Source organism: Suncus etruscus, chromosome 12 (genome assembly GCF_024139225.1).
Source record: "Suncus etruscus isolate mSunEtr1 chromosome 12, mSunEtr1.pri.cur, whole genome shotgun sequence".
Taxonomy (NCBI): domain Eukaryota; kingdom Metazoa; phylum Chordata; class Mammalia; order Eulipotyphla; family Soricidae; genus Suncus; species Suncus etruscus.
In genome coordinates, this window is record NC_064859.1 from 45,958,386 (window position 1) to 45,977,429 (window position 19,044).

The 19,044-nt window shown below is 36.8% G+C and overlaps 1 protein-coding gene and 1 pseudogene across 1 annotated transcript; both read left to right on the forward strand.

The window, feature by feature from the left end:
• The window catches only part of LOC126024534 (small integral membrane protein 8-like), a 1,114,930-nt pseudogene that overhangs the window by 406,872 nt on the left and 689,014 nt on the right, over positions 1-19,044 (forward strand).
• LOC126024160 (regenerating islet-derived protein 3-gamma-like) lies at positions 3,009-7,693 on the forward strand. Its single transcript, XM_049784600.1, has 5 exons — positions 3,009-3,081; positions 4,029-4,147; positions 4,322-4,459; positions 7,060-7,186; positions 7,626-7,693. Exons 1-5 carry the CDS (start codon positions 3,009-3,011, stop codon positions 7,691-7,693), a joined length of 525 nt encoding a protein of 174 aa, XP_049640557.1.

The following is a 19,044-nucleotide window of genomic DNA, read 5'->3' on the forward strand; positions in this document are numbered from 1 at the left end:
CCTAGTAGACTTGGTTGCCAGCCTCCATTATTATCTCCCCACCTGTGCAAGCTGACACTTCAGTGAACTGAGCCCTGTGGTAAGTTTGTGGGCCTGGCTGTCACAGTGCCATCAGGTCTGGTCAGTGTTCTACCAAATGAGATACCATAGGGATCAACTAAGGGCCCATCCCCATCATGCATTTCCTCTAATATTTAAGCAATATAATATAAGCAATATAACATTTTATACTGCATTTATAATCTTAGACTATTTTGTTTTGCTTGCTTAGTACTATTTGAGTCCTGCATATTTGGATATTTATTTCATTTCCTTGTCAAATTTTACAATTTTTCACCTGTATTTATTTAAATAGGATTTTACCATTTTCTAGATCTTTGAATTCCTATAATGTGAATGTAATTCCTCTGAACTCATAGTTTTCCTTTTCATTATTCATGTTTTGTAATTTTTATTTAAAGCAAAGTAATTTCTAAGAATTATTTGTAGCATTTAATGAGTACAAAGTTACAACACACCCTCCCCAGAGTGTTCAGTTCCTTCCTTACTGTGGTACTTTCCTTCCCTCCTCATATTACTCAGACCTTACTCTGTTACCAGGAAACAGTTGCTTTTGCTTTATTATATAGTGGCACTTCTGAAATGTGGAGCTAATTGGAGCCTAGTGTTACAGTGGGATAGATGCTGAGGAAACAAAGAATAAAGATAATTGGAGCTTACTTTAAATTCATGTCGACCAAAAGACTGCTATAACTATTCGAGGTGAGATCATCTATATTCCTCTCCACTAGATCAATTCCACAGTCAACAATGCCAGAAATATGATGTTTAGCTATTCCTTGGCCTTAGCTTAAACAAGGTAAAGGATTTTGACTTTCAAATCACACAAGTGTAGAGCAGGAGCTGCAGGTTCAGAATATGGTCACATCAAATCACTGATAACAGTCATAAGCAATAGTAAAGACTATTCTTACACTCCTTTAGTTATTTTAAATTAAAACACAATAATATGGAATCTAGCAAAATAAAATACCTCTCTTAGAAGAAAACAAAATATTTTTTGTAATTCATGTGCTCAAAGGTCAGTTAAGAGAGAGGAGGCAAGACGCTGAAGACAATCACAGGACGAGCCATTCTAGTAGACAGAAGAAATGTTTTAAAAAACACAAGACCCTTAACACATAAAAGTCTCTTTTAAAAAAATTCATAGATAGAGGTTATCATTTCTAACAAACTCCATAAACATCCCTGACTATCTAAACTTCATTTTTCTGTAACTGAGGATCACAAGCACAATTTTTCAGCCCCAATTCTAGAAACCTGTGATTCTGGCAGTGATGGGATGTTAGCAACTGAGGGAGGGTCTCTGGTACTCATTGCTCAGCATTTTTCCTTCATTATATTCTATCTATTGAGAATCTTCCATTGCCATGTTCTCTGTTCACTTGCACTCAACTACATTTTTGTTTATGAAATTCCTGCTACTCATTAGAGAACATTATCCTTTGTATGACACCGTAGGCTCTCCTCATGGGTTCAGATGTTTTTGAATTATCTTTTTTTTTTTTTTTTTTTTTGGTTTTTTGGGCCACCCCCGGCGGTGCTCAGGGGTTACTCCTGGTTCTCTGCTCAGAAATAGCTCCTGGCAGGCACGGGGGACCATATGGGACACCGGGATTCGAACCAACCACCTTTGGTCCTGGATCGGCTGCTTGCAAGGCAAACACCGCTGTGCTATCTCTCCGGGCCCTTGAATTATCTTAATACATATGTGAGTCTTTCTTTATCCTTTATAGTTAACTTCAACATACAGTCACCAACCCCATCCCAAGCCATAATATTAGAGGCAGACAAGATAGTGCTTAATTATTTTTAATTGAAGCACCATGACTTATGACAGAATTTATTTCATGTAAAGTTTCAACACTTTTCTCAACCATTTTGTTCCACCACTGTCTCACAACCATCATCCATCTGCTCTGCTTTTTTAAGCTCAGATTTGTAGTCTAGTTCTGTTCTTTTCATCATTTTTACACTGACCTGCTTATACGTCTCCTGGCAGCCATAATCTTTCTTGTGCAGTTTAGTTGGTCATTAAAAAAGGTAAAAGAATGAAAAGCAGCTATAATCTTTTATATTTTGCTCTTGTCCCTCAACATTATGTATTTGAGTTAAAGCTTTACTAAGAAATATTTCTAGCATCTATTTTACACTGTTTATTTAAAGCAAAAATACTGATTGCCTTTCATAATATGGGTTATTTAACTATTCTGGCATGTAAATATGATTCTATAAATATTTTTGTACACATCTTGACAAAGTGGAAATTTCTCAGGAGTTTGAGTGAATGAATGTTAAGAAAATTGGGGCCGGGAAGGTGGCGCTAGAGGTAAGGTGTCTGCCTTGGAAGCGCTAGCGTAGGACGGACCAGACCGCGGTTCGATCCCCCAGTGTCCCATATGGTCCCTCCAAGCCAGGGGTGATTTCTGAGCTCATAGCCAGGAGTAACCCCTGAGCATCAAACGGGTGTGACCCAAAAACCAAAAAAAAAAAATTATTATTTTTCATAGAGGTCATATCAATTTCTTTTAATACCATCAGATATTTTGAAAACTCCTTGCAGTATAATTTCACCAAATTTTGAAATGCCAAACTTTCTTTATATGTCTGTTAGTGTTATGTTTTGATTTAACTATGTTATATAAAATTATAATTCAAATTTAATTGATACATAATGAATTTAATATTATCCTATATTTCTTGGAAGATATTTATCATGTGCTTTTATTTTTAATGCATATTCTTTGATATTAATTTGTTTTAAATTTTCTGTTTTATTTTAGAGTTAGTAAAATTATGTATCCTTTTATTTATATATATGTACATATATGTATCTTGTGTGGAAATATCTTTCTCAATTATTTGTACTGTGAAATAACCAAGTAATCTTCAGACAAATTGAGACAGAATAAAAGGTTTTAGTGAAAATCTATAGGAACCCTGTATCCATGAAAGGTTTGAAGAGAATGCTGAGGAAAGCACTTACATCTGACACTCTTGTTCATCCTCTGCTTGAAAGTGGTACATCCTGTCATCTGCAGTAAAGTGAGTCCCAGCAAGTGGGAGCATGAGAAGAAACGTTCATAATTCCAAAAAGAATGGGATAGTTGTCGTAGCATGGGATAGTTGTCATGGTATTTAAAATATTACAAAAATTATTTAAATAATTTCAGAAAGAGATATTAGTTTAATTAAATGTTTATAAGTCATACAAAATCATATAAAGTGTTGTTTCTGATAGTAATTATACTATGTCAAGTAATCTAAATACTTTGAGTAATGGGAGTGGGAATTTCCCTTTAATATAAAGAAATTTAATTAATTTAAATTTAAACATTATCAAAATTTTTATGAATCTTTGACTTCCTCCTTAAGTCAAAATCAGGATGCTATCTTTCATGTCCAGGAAGCTGTTCTACTGTCTGATGTTCCTCTCTCAAGTACAAGGTAATAATTTTCTCAATTAATGGGTCTTTTTGAATGTTTACTCAAATAAAAGAAAGTCAACTTTTATTTTCAAGACATAATCTGCAAATACTCCACAACAGAACATTTAAAAATTCTTTTATATTGATTCTTCTTTTTGGTAACTAATATTCATTCATTCGTAATCGAATGAAAAAGTTTGTTGTTTTTGCCCATGATGTTCCTGTAAATAGTTCAAGGATAAAATTATAAAGTATCAGATGTTACTACATAAAAGATTATATGAATTTCCATATAGACAGAGTCCACAGGAAATGTAGGTTTGTATATTGAGGAAAAAATAAATATAAAAGTGTACAAAGTTTCTTATTAAATAGAACTATTTCAAGGTAAATTACAACATAAAACAACTTACAAAGTGAAAGGTAGTCTAGCATTTCATGTTAATTCCCAAGCCCTGACTACCTAGATATATTCCAATCCCCTTTTCCCTAAGATTGTCATCTTTTCTCAATTGCTTTTATTCATTTTGTCTCTTCTAGGTGAACATTTACTTGTAAGTACAGCCAATCCAGGTTTGGGCTGTCCAAATGGTTTTTTGTCCTACTCATCCCACTGCTATGCCTTTTTTATGACACCTTCTACCTGGATGCAAGCAAGTGTGAGTTTTGAATTTGAAATCAAGGGTTTCAGAAATATTTGGTTAGATATCAGAGGAGAGAATTTTACACTCTTAGATTACTTTCTAAAATTACACATCCTCTTTATCTCCTTTGATTATACTTACTCCTCATGATAATACAAGCTCTTCCTTATGATTTATTTTCCTATATAGATGGACTGTCAGAAGTGGCCATCAGGACAACTTGTCTCTGTGCTCAGTGAGTCTGAAGCATCTTTTGTGGCCTCCCTGATCAAGAACAGTATTAATAACTACTATTATGTTTGGATTGGGCTTTATGACCCCACAGAGGTACCTTTTCTTCTTTTCTTCTCTGTTACAAGATACCATTAAATAACATTGAGGATACTCAAAATATAATTTGCCTACCTTATAAAATATCTTAGAGTTGTGAAACTCAAAGATTCAGAGATTTATTTGGGAAAAGTCATTATTGTGCCCATATGAAGACTTGAGTTCCATAGAGATCTTTTGTGTCTAAGAGAAATTCACTACCTCCTGTAAAATAAAAATCCTTAAGTTGTGAGATCAACGAAGTACTGTATTTCTAATTTCCATGCAGCCAGGTCTGAAGAAGCAGGGTAGTGGCAAAGAAATAATCAAGCCAATCAGGAAAGGATGAACATGTGTCCGTGGCCTTTTGTCTTCTGCTTTCTGCCTCAGCCATAAAAGTTGGAATTCTTCCTTCTTTATTAAAACCAATTCCCAATACCATCAGGAGGCATAGAGAGAAGGGAATGCAGAGAGAGAGAGAGAGAAGGAGAGAGAGGGAGAGAAAGAGGGAGGGAGAGAGAGAGGGAGAGAGGGAGAGAGGAGAGGGAGAGAGGGGAAGAGAGAGAGGGGGAGAGGGAGAGGGGGAGAGGGAGAGAGAGGGGGGGAGAGGGAGAGATGGGGGAGAGGGGAGAGAAAGGGGGTAGGGAGGGGAGAGGGAAAGGGAGAAAAGGAGGAGAAGGAGGGGGAGAGGGAGGGGAGAAAGAGAGGGAGGGGAGAGGGGGAGGGGGAGAGAGAGGAGGGGGAGAGAGAGGAGAGGGGGAGGGGGAGAGAGAGAGGAGAGGGAGAGGGGGAGAGAGAGGAGAGGGAGGGGAGAGAGAGGAGAGGGAGGGGGAGAGGAGAGGGAGGGGGAAGAGAGGAGAGGGAGGGGGAGAGAGGAGAGGGACAGAGAGAGGAGAGGGTTAAAGAGGAGAGGGAGAGAGGAGAGGGACAGAGAGAGGAGAGAGAGAAAGAGAGAGGAGAGGGAGAGAGAAGAGGAGAGGGAGGAGAGTGGGAGAGGATAGGGAGGGGAGAGGGAGAGGAGAGGGAGGGGGAGAGGGAGAGGAGAGGGAGGGGAGAGAGGAGAGGGAGAGGGAGGGGGGAGAGGAGAGGGAGAGGGAGAGGAGAGGGAGAGGGAGAGGAGAGGGAGGGGAGAGAGGAGAGGGAGAGGGAGGGGGGAGAGGAGAGGGAGAGGGAGAGGAGAGGGAGAGGGAGAGGAGAGAGAGGAGAGGGAGAGAGAGAGGAGTGAGAGAGGAGAGGGAGAGGAGAGGGAGAGGAGAGGGAGAGGGAAGAGAGGGAGAGAGAGAGGACAGGGACTGAGAGAGGAGAGGGAGAGAGAGAGGAGAGGGACAGAGAGGAGAGGGACAGAGAGAGGAGAGGGACAGAGAGAGGAAAGGGAAAGAGAGGAGAGGGAGAGAGAGAGAAGAGGGAGAGAGGAGAGGGAGGGGGGAGAAGAAGAGGAGAGGGAGGGGGAGAGGGAGAGGAGAGGGAGGGGGAAGAGGGAGAGGAGAGGGAGGAGGGAGAGGGAGAGGAGAGGGAGGGAGGAGAAGGAGATGAAAGGGAGTGGGGAGAAGGAGAGGAGAGGGAGTGGGGAGAGGGAGAGGAGAGGGAGAGAGGAGAGGAGAGGAGAGGAGAGGAGAGGAGAGGAGAGGAGAGGAGAGGAGAGGAGAGGAGAGGAGAGGAGAGGAGAGGAGAGGAGAGGAGAGGAGAGGAGAGGAGAGGAGAGGAGAGGAGAGGAGAGGAGAGGAGAGGAGAGGAGAGGAGAGGAGAGGAGAGGAGAGGAGAGGAGAGGAGAGGAGAGGAGAGGAGAGGGGAGGGAGAGAGAGAGGTGGAGAGATGAGGGAGAGAGAGAGGTGGAGAGATGAGGGAGAGGGAGAGGGGGAAGGGAGAGGGAGAGGGGAAGAGGGGGAGAGAGGGGGAGGGGAGAGGAAAGGGAAAGGGGGAGAGGAGAGGGGGAGAGGGGGAGAGAGAGGGAGAGAAAGATAGAGGTACTATCCAGTTGGCTTTTACATATCAAAGGAAGAGATATTAGGAAGGAGGAAGTTGGGGGAACATCTTTGATTGAGTTTTATAGCTAGGTTTCATCTTACAACTTCCCATCTAAATTATTAGTTAAATTACACAGCAGGCCTATACTTCAGCATTCTAAATATCTAAAATCTTGTACAAAAACAAGGTAATGTCTCAATGAATTATAGAACTTACTTTGTATTCAGGAATATCAGGTTCTATTGATGAATATCACCTGGTTGACCCCAACTGTTTCTGAGAACTATCAAGTGGGCCCAAAATCCAAACCACCAATAACAAAAACACTATATTAAGACATTGTAGATTAATTATTCTTCCTAAAATGTGTACATATAAGCATAAAGTATTTATTGTTTAAATGTATCACTAATTATTGGCCAAATAACATTTCAGTCTTGAGTAGCAAAAGTGATCTTTGTGACCATTGATATGAATTTTGCTAATGGTTCTAGTAAGGAACAAGGATATTTCCCAGAGTAAAATTATAGTTTAACATTTGTTGTAATAGGTCATATAGCTTCATGATTCATAGTTTACCAACTACTTCAATTTTTGAATAATAGATAACTAGTTTCTTCTGGACCGATCTGGCTTCATTTTCTATTCAATAGGGAAAACAAGATGATGCAATTGGATGGGAGTGGAGTAGCACAGATCAATTGAAGTACCATGCCTGGGAGGTAACACCTCCCTCACTTCCAGACTCTGGCTACTGTGGAATTGTAACAGAGAGCTCAGGTAAGAACTGGAAAATCACACTATGAACAGCTATTACTTTTTTGTTTGTTATTGTTTTGTTTTGGGGGGACACATAAAATGATGCTCAGGGTTTAATGCATGCTCCACAGGTTCAAGAGACTATAAGGCATGCTGAGGATCAGCTGTCTTATGTGTCAGAGTATCTTCAGACTATGGTTCCATCCCTATGCTCAGTTATTTTTGTACATGCACCTAAGCCCAGTTTCTGACTCTGTTGACAATGAAATTTTGCTCAGTAGAAGTTGCATATTGTTTCATTTTTTCTACCACCTCTTGCATCTCTCATTTCTTTCCTAAAATGCAGAAAACTAAAGAAGATGGGAAAGAACATTTGAATTTAAGACAGAATCTGTATTAGGTCTCCATTAGTTTAACGAATTCTAGTATTCTCATATACTTTTGTTATTCTGCCTTTTAGGTTTTAGAAAATGGAAGGATTATAATTGCAATTTGAAATTACCCTATGTCTGCAAGTTCAAGTTATAGGTTTGGAGAAAGTCACCAACAGTATGGTATGCAATTCATCAGTGATATACTGCTATGATGATAACACATGATGGTGAGGAATATTCATCCTCAAAAATAAGTGAATCATTATAACATTCCTTCATCCCCGGCCTCATTTGAACTTTGTTAACTAAGTGGACATATAATCCTAAAATAAAATATAAATGATTTTAATTCACACATGTGTGCATTTTGCACTTTATTGCTATTGCAAGATATTGAGAATGGGTTATGTGTGACAACATAGAAGATATCTCTCTCCAGTTTATTTTGGAAATATGACTAAATCTGGTTCTCTTATTTATGTGTTTATATGAGTAGCTGAGAGACTGATCTTGGGGGGTTTTATTTTGTAAACAGAAATAAAGCATTCTGTGCCATATACAATACTTCGTATTTTTCTTGAAGCTATGACAAGTGTAGCATCAGCGGAGGTCAAATGTTTATAAAATATAACTTTTAAAAAATATTACTTTGAATCAATTTTTCATTAATTTATAATCTCTTTGACTATGATTTTTATAAAATGATAAGTAATTTATTACTTTGACATATTGTTAGATTGCTCACTCATAAAGCACAGAAGTTTGTGACGGTCTCTTATGAATTTGGAAAAATTAGAACAATTTAAAAATAAACATTATGACTGTAGGGTAATCACATAAATTGAAACAGTAAAATATTTATAGCCCTTTTATTTTTAAGTAGAGTAAGAGATATTGGTGTCACAAATATTTGTAAATTTAATTGTTAATGTTGAGTTTTACTTATGTGGCTCAAATGAGATATTTTGTGATCTCAGTCTAAAGTCAGTTTTTGGGACCTTGTGGTATATTCCCAGGAGCGATATTTTTGGATCATATGGAAGTTTAATTCTAGTTTTTTGAGGAATATATAAATTGTTTTTCAAAAAGGTTCTCTTGGTCAACATAACCACTGATAGTTAAAGAGATTCCCTTTTTATCTACATCTATGCCAGCACCGACTATTCTTGTTCTTTTGATATGTGTTTGTTTCTTTGGTGTGTGATGGTAAATCATTGTTGTTTTCATTTATTATAATGTGGACCATTTTTCTTGTGCATTTTGGTCATCTATATTTTTCCTTTGAGGGACTTTCTGTTTATATTTTCTCCCCATTTTATTTTTTTTCCCACAATGTCTAAAAGGAAAAAAAGAGGGGGCAGGGAATAATGGGAAGAGGAGGAGGAGGAGAATAAGTTCATAAGTAGATAAACTGAAGAGATTGGTGGCAGGAAATGAGCACTGGTGAAGGGTGTTGGGCATTGTATGACTGAAACTCAACCATGAACAACTTTGTAACTGTGAATCTCAAATGATTCGATTTTTGAAAAAAAATAAAATAAAATAAATGAAAAAATTTAACAGTGGGCAAGGGATGTGGCTCAGCAGTTGCCTAGCATGCAGAAGACCTGGATTGGGTCCCAAACACACACACACACACACACACACACACACACACACACACACACACACACACACACCACACACGCACACATATACAACGTGGCTAGATCAGGAATTGGAATATTCACTGCCTCAATTGTTGTTGTCATTAACAGCTTTGTAAATCATGGTGTGCAAAAACAAAACAAAACAAACCAGCAAACAAAAAAACAGAGCACAAGCAATACAATAGCAGGAATGGCCTTTGCCTTGCATGTGACTGACCTAGGTTTGATTCTCATATCCCATATGTCCCCTGAGCCTGCCAGGATTGATTTCTGAGTGCAAAGCCAGGAGTAACCCTTGAGGGCCTTTGGGTGTGACCCCCAAACCAAAAACAACAACAACAACAACAAAAAGATTTTAAAAAGCCGGTAAAACAGCAACAAATGTCAAATATCTATCAGACATGTGCATCTCCACCCATCCTCTGTGTCCTCTAAAAGCATCCCCAATTCCAAGGTCTCTCTCATCCCCACACCACCTCCTACCAGAGCACCCTCATTTCACCTTTTCCCATATTTTGATGGCATTAGTTATACAATTTTACAGGGGCCTTTCTAAATAATATTTAGGTAAAAAAAAAACTGGTATATTTGCCTCTTTGTGAATGCCTAACTTTCAGTGCTCAGTCTCTGTACTGCAGTGACGTGGACCAATGATGCTGTTGACCTCTCAGTCCTCTGTGACCATCTTGGAAGCCATCAGGATGATACCAAATCATGATTTAAAAAATGGTGCAATCTTGGTTAATCCCATGACAGTATATTTCAAGGGTGGAGAAACGCTGTATCTCTTAGGCCACTTAGGCCACTTTCTAATAACCCCAATACTTACTGTGCCTATGCAGGACAAAGAAAAAGCATAAATTAATCTTTTTTTTAAATTTATCTATTTATTTTTTTGACTTTTTTGTTTTCGTGTAGATATTGAAGTTGATGTCTCCAATTTTATTTTATTTTTTTTCTTTCTTTTTGCGCTCTGGCATGTTTTTATTTCAGGACCTAGACTATTATGTGGTGCTTGTCTTTATTGCTGTAGTGCTCACTGGATATTTTATTTGATATTTCTTTTTGTATTGTTGTGGTGTTTCAATTCCTTTCTTCTTTTCCTCTCTCAAACTGAGGTTGAGAGCCTCTAGAAGGACTCTGCCCATTTTCAGCTTATTTGATTTTTACCCTATTTTATTGCTTTTCTTTTCTTCAAACAAAACCACATAACTTGAACTATCTAGTTCGGCCTCTCAAATACAGGGGGAAATAAGGGAGGGTACCAGGACCAAACAGATGTATGATCACTAAGTAGTAAGCTAGACACAGAGGGGACCACTTATTCTAGCAGCCTGGGGGTGAGGGTGTGGGATATAGGGTGCAAGATGGGAACGAGGGTGGGGAGGACAAATTTGGTGATGGGAATTTCCCTGATTCAATGTTAATATGTACCTAAAATATTACTGTGAAAGATATGTAAGCCAATATGGTCAAATAAAAATTATATATATATATATATATATAATAAAAACATGGTGCAATCAGATAATGTTTGAGGGCCACAATAGATGGAAATTAGGGCTTATACAGACAGGCATTTGCACTACCCCATAATCATTATCCTGTCCCTATTTATTATGCACAGTTTGAGAAGCAGGAGCTTGTGAACAAGTGTTTAAACAAAACTTTCCCAAAATTCTTACTTATCAATATATTTGTGTACTATTTAAGCTGCTTGTAGTTGTATTATTTTCAGACAAAATGCCCTAATTGATAAAATAGAGACAAGTAAGTAGAAAAGCTTAATAGATGAGACAAGAACTTGGTTCAATCCAAGTCATAGAATTATATCATAACAATTCAAAAATTAAAATTGATGTTTAAACAAATTATGAGTCTAGTAGACTGTTAATAGAGATAACACTATTTTAAACAAATTGAGGTGATTAAAACTGTTTTTATATGTACTTATGTAATCAAATATTATGTCATCAAGAATAATACTATATTTGAAAATAACCCTTTTGGATCTTTGTATTTCATGTATCAGCTAATACATAATTGAAATGAGAAAATGTGACATATCACCTCTAGAATAGTTTTGACACACTATACTAAATATAACACAAGTGAAGAGTTATTAGTCTGGAACTAAAAGATTACATGTTCCTATTATTTGTAGTGAATAGTGTATCCCAAGTGGTCCCAAGCATTCTATGAAATCAATCACTTTGTGATTTTCTGCCAGCTAGACTGATGAGTTAAAGCAAGAGACAGAGGAAGTGATTTTGTTTAGACTCTGAAGTGCTGTAGATTACCCAACTCACCTTAGTGGTGCTCAGCACATTTTGGGGATGCAACCAAAAATATGGGGACCATATGATACTGGAGTCAAACCAGGGTCAGACACATGCAAGGCCCTTAATTGCCTCTCCAGCCTCTCAAACCCTAATTCCTACTGCCTAAGAAATATATTTTCCTTTAAATAACATATTATACATTTAAGTGTGTAATTATATTTCTCTGTAGAGGACCACAACATCCAGTAGGTATAGAGATATAAAAACCAATGTTGAATTGTATATTATATCTTTGTTCTAGCAAATAATTTTTCCAATATATTGTTAATAATTTTATATATACATACATATCAGGAATACTTGCTATGACACTTTTTTCTTGATTTAGTTGAGGTTATTTTAAAATAGTATTTCTCTGCCCACCAGTAAAATCCATTATATCTTTAGAAGTAAAGTTTGTGAGCACATTACCCAAATGTCTCATGTAGAAAAGACATCTGCACTCCTGTATTTATTGTAGCACTATTTATAGTTGCCAGATTCTGGAAATAATCTAAGTGCTTAGAAACAAATGAGTGGATAAAGAAATGGCAGTACATCTACATAAAGAATTCTACTTTGCTGTCTAGGAAAAATTAAATTGTAAAATGTGATTATACATTGATGGATAAGGAGAGTCTTATATTGAATGAGTCAGAGGGAGAGTGAAAAACAGAATGATCACACCCGTTTGGAGTTATAAAGAAAAGAATGTATGTTAAAAATACCCAAAGATGAGAAAGATGAGTGTACGAGGCCTAGTGCTTGGTAGAAAACTTACTACAAATAGTGAAGGAGTGCAGTTAGGGCAGTTAAGGTAATATTTTAACTGTTGTGCCTATCCACTACGCACTGTTTGTTGCAGCTTACTACTTTTGCTTAAGGTTTATTTTATTTTATAATTTCCCTTAATATTCTTTTCAAAGATGGTTTTGATGTTATGAATTACTTAAGTTTTTGTCCACATTAAACATCTTTATTTCCTTGTATACTTAGTGACTACAGGCAAAGTAATACATATCCATGGTTAAAAATTCTATTTATTTAGAACATTGAGTATATTATGACATAATCCTTCTGTCCTAGATAGTTTCTATTGAAAAGTCTGCATTGAGTCTTATAAGGGTTCTCAAATGTGTTTTTTTAATTGTTTTTAAGTTTAAAGGATAATTTTATATGGATTTTATATGGGTAGTAGATATTTAAAGATAGGAACTATATCCAGCATCCTAGGAACCCTGAAGAAGACCCCTGGATCTGTTCTGTCCTGGCTTGCAGGCTGCCAGTCCTGATACTTGGGCCCAGTGGTAAGTTATTCAGGTCTGATTGGGTTTGATGGTGCACTTGAGATAATGTATATTCAAATGAGGAAAGATATATTCTTCTGGAGTTTTCTATTTATTTATTTTTTGGTTTTTAGGTCACAACCGGTAATGCTCAGTGGTTATTCCTGGCTATGTGCTCAGAAATCTCTCCTGGCTTGGGAGGCCATATGGGACACTGGGGGATAGAACTGTGGTCCGTCCTAAGCTAGCTTGGACAAGGCAGATGCCTTGCTGCTTAAGCCACCGCTCTGGCCCCCTGGAGCTTTCTATTTTTAATTTAAATGGCCTTTAACTGTCTGTCCATGCATTAATGCCATATCATAGATGGTTAATAAAAAAAAACCTCATCTACTACCTTGGTTTAATAGATTGTTTATTAGCTTTATAATAATTTATCACTCCCTTTTTCAGTTCTTGTTTTACTTATTGACTGCTTTTCAGGTGATACTTAATATATTTATAGCAGATATTATAAACTTTCTCTTGCCAGTGCCCATATACCATAACATTTGACTTTTCCACCAAGTTTTGACTTTGCTCCATCATTTGTAACACATTCTCATTATGTTGAGGTTATACAGTTATCCTTACATTATGGGTTCATGTTAAAAAAATTTTTGTTGAGTTTTGAAGCTATCAGTCCTTAAATTACTTGTCAATGTATCACAATTATACATTCAGAATATAAATATATAGAATCAATGCTTCAGGATTTAAATTAATTAACCAAGATCAATTTTATAAGTTGATATTTTTGAGCTGATTATACATAGGTAAGTGTCAATGTAAGACCAATTTCAAGGCAGCAGAGAAGGTGTCACAAACTCAAGTCTAGCAAAACTTTGCTAAGGCTTAATATGAGAGGGAAAAATCTGTCAAATTCCTCTCTTCTAGCCTGTTCTACACTAAGCTTTTCAGGGAACTTCAGTGTTTTAGTTGCTCTTTAGTTTAGGCTAGTTTTGATCTTCACCTTCTGGCTCCAGAATTTCCCAGTGGGTTTGAAACAGGAAGATAAGACAGGAAGGTTTAGACTGTTGTAAGAGTCATAAGCAGATAAAGAAGAAGCTTGCATCAAAGTCAATAGGGATTTTAAAGGAAAAATAAATGCCTCCTTTAGAAACATTTCTTAGCTTGGGTCCTCTTGGCTCTGTCTTGACAGACGAAGAACAATATTGAATATAATACAAATGTACAGCTCCAGGTGTGACTAGAATAGATGAGCAACACAAACAAGGATAGATGCTGAAATGATTCTTAACTAGTGAGGAGGGCAGAGGAAGAGATTAACCATTTTCAATAAGATTCATAATATTCAACACTTGAACTTCACCCAGCGGTATCTGGAGATTTCAGACTGAATTTCTCATTGCCAATGCTGCTAAATGATATACTGGCAGCTGCATGAGCTGTTAACTAGCTGCTCAAAACTCAGTAGGAATCTGGGAGTCTTTCAGGCATTTCCTATTGTTAGTCCATAACCATCTGGCATATGCATTTCTAATATCTATATTTTTACCTGCACTCATATAGAACTGAGGTCAAATAAAACTATTTTATTTTGCATCCATCATTGTTAGAAAATATATTTCTATCCCCATCAAAATCCTTTTTAAAAATGAATATAAAATTACCCAAAGAACAAATCATTTGGGATTCCTTGTGTTTTTGTATTCTCTATATATTTAAGTATTTCATTTTAATGTATTTTGACTAATATTGCTATCAGTAAAATTAAATAATTCATCTCATCTCTTTATGTGGATCCTCAGCAATAACATGCCATATTTTCATTTTTTTACGTATCAGAGTTGCATTTGATGGCTCTGCTCTTTTGTTTGGTTGGTCATGTTTTCTATTTTCTCATTCTTATTACCTGAGAGCAAAAAGTCTTTATATATGTGCAAATAAAATATCTACCTTCTCATTTTCAGAATTCTCAGAAATAAGTTTACTACTCTGCCCTGTAGATCTTACTATAAATCAATTTTTGAGAATTCTGTTCATATTCTAACTGGAGTCAGATTGCATATTAATGAGTAGCCACACTCCCAAAGTTGGTAATGCTACTCTGATATGTAGGAGAAAGGGGTTGCCATGTTTGGGCTGGCTATCATTGCTCATATGAAAAACAGAAAACACCTCACAATTGCATTAAGACTATTATAACTATAGACTTTCAGGCAGTGAGTGATTTTTATTTCAGAAAAGATGGCATAGGCCAAATCGATTGAGATCCTCTGGCCAAGAATTTTTTGTTTTGTTATTTGAGTCACACTCCTCTGGCTCTACACTCAGGGGTCATTCCTGCCGATGTTTGGGGGAGGAGATGGGATACTGAGGATCAATCCTGGGAAGACCACTTGCAAGGCAAATCCTCTATTCACTGTGGTATTCACTCTTCCCCTGAGGTATTTATTTTTAGGATATAAAAACTATGGAATTTGGAACAAGAAAGAATATTCAATATGTTGTTTAAATGCTTGCAGGCTAAAAATTGGGTTTTCTCACTGTACTACATGATCCCCTAGCATCATTGGGAATTATCCTGAAGTTACTGTTGTTATACATGTTTTTAAAATTATTTAACTACTATTTATTAAATTACTAATATTTTAAGTTTCACCTGTAGTCATAATTGTACTTTTAAGACTTTTTAATTGTACTTTTTAAGACATTCACTTTTTAAGACTGGTTATTAAAACATAAATCATTACTATTCATAGAAAAACTGCTTTCTCTCTCATAGTGTGAATGATAAAATAACTACATTCAGGATTGAAATATTGTTAAAAGTATCTTTCTTGCTATATTTAAAACAAGATAATAAAGGCATAATTAAGAGAATAGATAAGAAATGATGGGTTTATATATCTTATATATAATATATATTAATATGTAATAAGGCCTAAGATACATATCTTATATAATATATAAATAGTATAATAAGAGCATACTTACAAAAAATAACATCTGTTTCATGAGTTGCATGGATATGAAAATAAAGGGTGATGTAACTGTTTGATTAGTGTTAGTGCATAATAAATTTCCCCATCATTGCACTGTCCCTATGAGCAGAAAAATCAGCACTGAAAATAGCAAATGGCATTTCTTTATGGCAATATAACTACAACTTCACTACCCTATGACTGTTTGTGAAGACTATGCCTGTATAAGCCACAAAATGAAATGCTAGTAGTCTTAGATACCAAATAGTTCTAAGTCAAACAGAACTGAGAAAACATTTCACAGGTTTCCTATACAAAGGTGTCTAAAAGTAAGTATTTGTGTCTGATGATCTTAAAGTCCTGTCAGGGTCAAAGAGAGCATATAACATGGAACGTATCTTGTTTATGATCCACTTAGATTCTATCCCGGATTTGACACCTCTTATGTTCTTCCAAGCAAAATCTGGATTGATTTCTGAGCACAGATCAAGATCTGAACACAAAAAAGTGTACCCCCAAATTCTATGCTCCTCGAAATATACTATCTTTTTTTATCCCATCATTATCCTCTTGCCTTAAGAGCTTGTGGAATTTTAAGAAGCAGGATCAAAGTGGTGGCACAAGCAGTAGGGTGTTTGCCTTTCATGTGCTAAGGAATTACTGCAGTTTGGTCCCCCAGCATTCCATATGGTCCCCCGAGCCAGGAGCGATTTCTGTGAGCATAGCCAGGAGTAACCCCTAAGCCTCACCGTGTGGGGCCCAAAACAACAACAACAACAACAACAACAAAAGGAGTATAAGAAGCAGTAACTGCAAGATAGAACTAGCAACACTGAATTAATATACCTCACTAAAATTTATAACTTACCTTTGTTTGATGGTGTGGAGGAATTGGACTATATTCAGTGATTCTGAGGATATACTCATACCTCGAACTAGAATTCACTCCTGGGAGTGCTTGGGACTAGGGTGGGAGGAGTGGGGTGTTACCATATGCAATGTTTGGGGTTGATTAAGCCAGAATTAGAATTTTAAAAGACAAGCAACTTAACCCAAAATGTTCTATCAAGCTTCCTCAGTTTTTACTTTTCTCTCAATAATTTTTACTGACCAATATTTCTAATTTTAATGGACACCTTGTTTTGTAACTTATCATGTGTGTGCTTTATAATCTTATAATAAAAATAAACTATGAAAATATTAGGTTACTACAGAGAATCCATGACAAACTGTTTAATGATATATCTCTGACTTTGTTTTTTTGGGTGGCCACAACAAATGGTGCAGAGAGTTTACTTTTGTCTCTGCAGTCAGAGGGAGGTCACCCCTGGTGGGCTTGGGGGAACAACTGGGGCAATGAGGATCGAACCCAGATTGGCCGATAAAAGGCAAGCACCTTACCTACTCTATTATTGTTTCACACATTTGACATTTTCTTTATCCAATGTGACAATATTTTAATGCATACATGTTTTTATGCCATAGGATTACTAATATTCTAATTTTTTTTCAGAAAATGATATGTCAAGCTATGGAACATTTAAAACATATGAATAATGTGGATGTTCTGGCTTGTATATGGTAAATAAAAAGCTTAATTACTTAAAAATAAAAATTATGGGGCCAGAGTACAGTTGTAGGGCATTTGCCTTGCACGCAGCTGACCCAGGACGAATCTCGGTTCGATCCCCGACATCCCATATGGTTCCCCAAGCCAAGAGCAATTTCTGAGCCCATAGCCAGGAGTAACCCCTGAGAATCACTGGGTGTGCCCAAAACCCAAAATAAATAAATACATAAATTAATTAATTAAATTATTATATCAAATTATTTAATTTTGAAAAGAAGACAGACATCTTCATTTAGCAATTTCCTTGACTTTTCCCCAAATATACCCATGACAACAGATTGTATAATATCTTACTGTTATTATTTAAGAACCTATATCTCAAAAATGTTTAAGAAGTACAGCAAGATCATAAGAAAAAAATATAAATGTTGCAAGAGAGCTAAGTCTTAGGTGAGCATATGAGAACATGTCAGAGATTTTGCATCACATTTGTAAGAATGTAAGCAAGATCACTGTCCTCAGAGATAAGAGAGCACTGACAGAAAGGCCATTCAGAAAGTCTCATGGATAATACAATATACAGACTTACTATTTATTTTAAGCACTATGAAAGGGCTTGATGTCTCAAGATAAATCTATCGACTAAGCAAAGTAAAAAACAAAAACAGAGAAGTCCCTACCTTCTCTTTCCTGACTACACTTGTTTTTGTTGTGGGTGTGGGGGCACAACAAATACTAGCTATATTCAGTGCTGTGTTCAGTACTGGTTCTGTGCTCAGGGATCATTCCTGACAGTCTTCAGGATACTTTTTATGTGTCAGAGATTGAACTGGGGTCAGCCATATGCTATGCAAATGCCTTAGCCTCTGCTATCTCTCCAACTACTGACTACTCTTTCTTTAGTGATCTCTGATGTCCTCAAGTCACAGTCATGTGCTGCCACCTCTGAGAATTCCCAGCATGTTCTGGATGCTGCTCTACGGTCTGCTGCTCTACAGTCTGATGCTCCTATCTCAGGCCAAAAGTAAGAGGGCTCTGCCATTAGCATTGAGTTTCCTGTGAGTGCTCAAACACAGGACAGGTAGTCTTAAATGTTAATTGTAGTAATGCTCAGTTATATGCCCTAGAATAAAAGTCATATGTCCTAGAATAACACAAAAAAGTGATGATAAAATTTAAATCCCTTCATCAGTCTTCCTATGTGTTAGTCATAGACAAGTTTATATTGAAGATATATTGCTTCATTATATTGCTTTATTAACATTGGAATGAGATGATATTTTTAGTGACCTCAAAGTTTTTGTGTTCTCAACGGGGTTAGAAAATGTTATTGCCCCAGAAATAATGTGGAAATATGAGAATGGCATCACACGTGTAGACAGAACTTGGAGTATAAAATTTTACTTTTATAAATTAAATTTAAAAAATAAAACTCGGGGCCAGAAAGGTGGCACTAGAGGTAAGGTGTCTGCCTTGCTAGCGCTAGCCAAGGAAGGACCACAGTTCGATCCCCCGGCGTCTCATATGGTCCCCCCAAGCCAGGGGCAATTTCTGAGCGCTTAGCCAGGAGTAACTAACCCCTGAGCATCAAACGGGTGTGCCCCCCCCAAAAAAAAACAAAAAACAAAAAATAAATAAATAAAACTCATTTAGTAGAACTGATATAAGATTAATAAAAGTTTTTTTTTTAATTTT

Excerpts from the sequence above, each read along its gene's own strand:
- LOC126024160 (XM_049784600.1), top strand. The coding sequence starts at position 3,009 with ATGAAAGGTTTGAAGAGAATGCTGAGGAAAGCACTTACATCTGACACT. Across the intron at positions 3,082-4,028 it reads TCATCCTCTGCTTGAAAGTG|GTGAACATTTACTTGTAAGT; the intron begins GTACATCCTGTC and ends TGTCTCTTCTAG. Across the intron at positions 7,187-7,625 it reads AATTGTAACAGAGAGCTCAG|GTTTTAGAAAATGGAAGGAT; the intron begins GTAAGAACTGGA and ends TCTGCCTTTTAG.